Source organism: Limulus polyphemus, unplaced genomic scaffold (assembly GCF_000517525.1).
Source record: "Limulus polyphemus unplaced genomic scaffold, Limulus_polyphemus-2.1.2 Scaffold1277, whole genome shotgun sequence".
NCBI classification, from domain to species: domain Eukaryota; kingdom Metazoa; phylum Arthropoda; class Merostomata; order Xiphosura; family Limulidae; genus Limulus; species Limulus polyphemus.
In genome coordinates, this window is record NW_013666887.1 from 78737 (window position 1) to 83599 (window position 4863).

Here is a 4863-nt window from a genome sequence, read left to right on the forward strand (position 1 = left end):
CTTCATTGTTTAAATCTGTTTTACATTACAGCAGACTCATAAGGCTCAGTCTATATCTTCTCTTGATGATTTTCTTATACAACATAATAAATTAAGTCCCATTACCGCCAGTATTTAGGTAAGAAAAGAAAATATTAACATATAATTTTAAAGCCTCTAATTCATGTCAAGTTTACATCTCAAATATGATCTATAAATTTCGGAACTGTCAAATAATGAAATATATATATATATTTTTCATGATTTTATTTTTTTTAAAAAAAGCTTAAATATTTTAACATTTTAGTATTTCTTTTTTAAGATGACATCACTAATTTGTATCAATTTATCATGGCGGAGTATGGAGGACGGCGGCAAAACTAAATTTCATTGAGTGGATATTTTCTTTAAAAGTTTAACTCGAAAAAAAAGGTTGTATTGGTAGATAATAATAATATACTATTTCGTTTTGTCGATTTGAATTAGAATTTAGTGAAATGTACTGTCAAAATATATATAAATTTCTTATATATAAATATATTTATTAAATGTAAAATTATATATTTTTTTCATTTGAAAAAGTTGAAGTTAAACAAGACATGGCTTAGTAATAGTAATACTTTATTAGAATTATAGTAATAAAATAATGGTTCATAGGTACTATCGCGAGTATTTCCAGATTGCTATAATTTGTTAGTTGTGTATCTGTATTCGCTGTCAAGTGTGACTTACCGATTTTGAAATGTTGGTTGAATCAATGAATGATACTACTGATAGATTGATACGGTGTGTATTAGTTTGCAGGAAATGCAATTTAAATTTTAGCTCTAAGCCTAACGTTGTCTATGACCTCGACTTGCAGATCTTATATTTATTATCTAATATAAACATTTTATCTTCGGTGCTGTTTGTCCTTCTTCATAGGCTTTGTGGTGATAGTAAGTTCATGGGTAGGCCTAATAATATTAGTTTTTATTATCTAAAATTGTTGCAAGTTTGACCGTTTTGTTGTCTTTTTCGATAGATTTAATATTATTGTTATGGAAAAATTAAAATGCAACTAAAATTTGATACAACAGAAGTTGTATCTGGGAAAAAGAAAGGACTGCCTTGCTTGATTATCAGTTTTGTAATCCAATTCTAACTTGCAAGTTACATCCATAAGTACCTTTTTGTGTATCTGTATAATGTGTATATTGGTTATTATCTGAAACATTATTATATGCATTACTTATGGTTTTTTAGTACATAGCAAACAATTTGAATTTTGTATATTTAATAACAATACATGTTATTGTGTGAAATCGTTGAGTGATATTTTATGTATATTGGTTGTCAGACAATTTTTATTCATTTATGACTGGCTCTCCCAGTGTTTTCACTGTTCCAATATGCCTGACACCTTTAGTACTATAGGAGCTTACAGTGTTATTGTTAGGCTTTTAAGTTAATAGCAGTAGAGTGATGAATCCTACACAGATTTGTGCTCTGTCAGTAAATTTGAGCATAACTCATCAAAATGTATAAAAATTGTTTTAAAAAACTGCTATTATTTTAAGTCAAAAATTCTTAAAAGTTAAATAACTTACACCCAGATTTTAGGTTCTTTAAAAGTACCAGTGCTTATACATGCATACAGCAAAGGATTATGCTCATATGTGCAGTTTGTAATATAGTTTAATGAAAACAAAAAAATGTTTAAACATTGTTTTGAGGCTTTAAAGAAATATATGTTAAACAGGAAATTAAATAATTGTAAACTTGGATGCCATTTTTTTGCTTCCCTTTCCTTTGAATGACAAAAAGACATTAATGCTAGGGTGAGTACCAATCACAGTACATCAGCCAATAAAGCACATTAGTTGGATGTATTGTTATTGACCAATTATTACAAGTCTCACAGCCAGATGAGACTACCCAATTGGTTTAATAATGACTGACATCGAAACTGCTAAATAATATACCACAATTTTGTTACTAACAAGAACTAATGCCATTAGGTCATTTATTGGCTCATTTGAAGAGTATTTAATGACTTTAGGTTCTGTGAGTTGTGACATGTTTGCTTTTTGGCAGTAAACTGGAAAGTATGTGGGTTAGATGATAAGCAGATCAAATATGTCCTGGTACTGACTACCAGCATAATTTTAACTTTGCTAACACTTACTCATAAACTTGTCATTTGAGTTAAGTATATAAAATCTTATAAAAAAATATTGACATTACCTAATGGACTACCTTTAGCTACTGTTCAGTGTCAGTATGGTTATATTTTCAGGACATTATAATATCAACTCCTGTGATGTATAGCAAGTTGATTTATTTATTTTTTCCTTCAACACTTAGGGAATCTGTTAAGAACAATGTTATTTTAAATTTATTGTTAAGTTCTAATAAAGAAATGGTTGTTAGGGTAGACATTGGGAAACATCTGGTTGCAAGTGACCATTATTCAATTAGATGGATATAAAGAATAATGAGATTTTGGTAGTTATTAACTTAAAAAAAAAGCAAATTTTGAAGACATGAGACAAGAATTATCTCCTGTGGCATGGGCAACAGAATTAAAGATATACTGATCAAATGTGGAAATTTTTTAAAATAAATTCTGAAATATTCAAGATAGGCATGTTTCTTATAGATAATAAAGGGTGGCTGAAAGTAAAAAAGTCAGGTTGGCTCACAGAGTATAAAGGATAAAATTAAAAGAAAAGCATTATAAATATAAAAAGTTTGACTGTAATGATGGGAGCTATAGGGAATCTTTGTTGTCCTATTATGTTATGATCAGGCACTTAAAATTACTATGAATATTAAATATAGATGGTAGTATAGGTAAACTATTTGTTAAAGGAAAACTGGTGTAAGAAAATGGATTGGCCTGTGTAACATTAGATAGGATTTTATGTAGTGAAATGTATATTAGAGTTTCATTGTGATTTTTTTTTTAGAAGCCCTACTAAAGAAAATACATATGTAAATTGTATAGTTATCAGCTATGAAATAAAAGTATCTAATTATATCTACTATCTATACTGTTTATTTTCATACTCAAGTTGAATCATACATCATAAAGGTTAAATCTGATATCAACTTTTCATTATTTTCCACCTAATATCTCGAGTCAAAAGACAACATTTTACATTATGAATTATTAAAGACATAATTAGAGATAAATACATTTTTGATCAAATAAATATTTTTATCAAGTAAGTCAAATAGTGATTTGAATAAGAATGTTGCATTACTTCTTTAATTTTCCATACAGTGAGGGTATATATACCACTAGGAATAAAAAAAAGCTAATATGTTTGGAGATCAGAAAATGAGAGAGGACAAACTCCTAATAAAAGCTTCGGGTCATGGAGAACTCTCAGCCAAAGGTAAATGTTGTTGTTTTATACTAATCTCATTAAAACTGGGTGATTAGCGGAATGTACTAATCAGTTAATTATTGGACTTATTAATAAGTTACATACGAAACTTTAATAGTTGGATTTATTGAAAATAATAATAATTGGAAACACTAATTTTGATTATATGATTATTTTTATGAGTCATGACACTGATTTAACTGAACAACCTTGAATTTTATTGAAAATAATGAAAAATCATAATGGCAGTATTTTGATTACTTAGATTGTTGGAATAACTGAAAATGGTAATTATAAGAAATACTAATTTTGATTAGTTGATTATTTTACATGATGCTTAGCAATGTAATTGATGCTCATATGAAGGCGAGTTAATTGCCTAGTCCTGCATCTTTAGTTGACTTCTCAATAAAATTATTTATCACTAGTCTGAAGTATTTCTTCTAATGACTATATCTAGCGAGGTGATAAAATGTGCCAGTTTTATTTTACACAGTGAATTAAGTCAAAAAAGTATACAAATACATTATGAAACCCAGATGATCATTGTATCAATATTTGAGAAGCTATATATATATATATGTTTAGTTCAGGGAAAATGGACAACAAAATAACCTATAGGTGAATCTTATATTTTATTTTATGGCATTTTTGAGTTAAGATATCTGTTGATGTGAAGGTTTCAGGAAAAATGAATAACATTGTTAAAGTGAGTAGTATCACGGTTTGAAGTTAACACTGTCAAAATAGCAAATATCTGGTTAGTATTGCAGTTTTGCAAATAAAACTTAGTAGACACTAGAACAAGATTGATAGTACATTTCAAAAGGAAGATTTGGATATTCTTACTGTTGTGTATCAATACACCTTTGGTACATCTATTTCAGTTATTTATATTGCAAAGTTTTGAGTATACATTGTTACTATAATTATGATTAACAAGGTTTTGCAACCCCATTTGAGCTGCATAGCATATCCCACAAGACTAAGTTTCAAGGGAGGGGATAAACATTGTCCAGATAATTATAGGCCTATTAGTCTTACATCAGTGGTGGGAGAAGTTTTTAAAGTCTGATAAAAGATGCTTTGCAAAGGTCATTTAAAAAAGTTTAAAATTTTGTGGAATGGTTAACATGGTTTCGCTATGGGAAAATCTTACTGTACTAATTTTTTGATATTCTTTAAAGAAGTTACTGCTTATGTATCTGGATTTTCAGAAAGCATTTGACAAGATGCCAAATAAAAAACTTGTTAAAAAAGCAAAACTCTGTAGGTGTGGGGGATAGTTTGACTCATTGGATCGAAAACTAGATGGATGGAAAAAATAAGAGTTGTTTTAAATGGAGTTCAATCAAACTGGATTAATGTCACATGCGTGGTAGGTACCTTAGGGCTCAGTGTTAGGACCTTTGCTCTTTATGATTTATATCAATGACATAGATTAAGGAATAGCCGATAAATTGCTTAAACTTGCTGATGATATTGAAGTCGTGGGTGTTGCTTGTGTCAG

General features: G+C 28.8%; 1 protein-coding gene across 3 annotated transcripts in view; it reads left to right on the forward strand.

Moving 5' to 3' along the window:
• The first annotated feature begins 346 nt into the window (after positions 1–346).
• The window catches only part of LOC106462890 (TP53-binding protein 1-like), an 86132-nt gene continuing 81615 nt past the window's right edge, over positions 347–4863 (forward strand). For 2 of the 3 annotated variants that reach the window (XM_022390296.1, XM_022390298.1), the window contains exons 1-2: positions 347–411; positions 3248–3362. In XM_022390296.1, coding sequence (XP_022246004.1) covers positions 3287–3362 — 76 coding nt within the window. In that variant the 5' untranslated portion in view covers positions 347–411; positions 3248–3286. Of the gene's footprint in view, positions 412–670; positions 766–3247; positions 3363–4863 lie in introns of those variants that run through there. The other variant, XM_022390297.1, reaches the window with a different exon arrangement.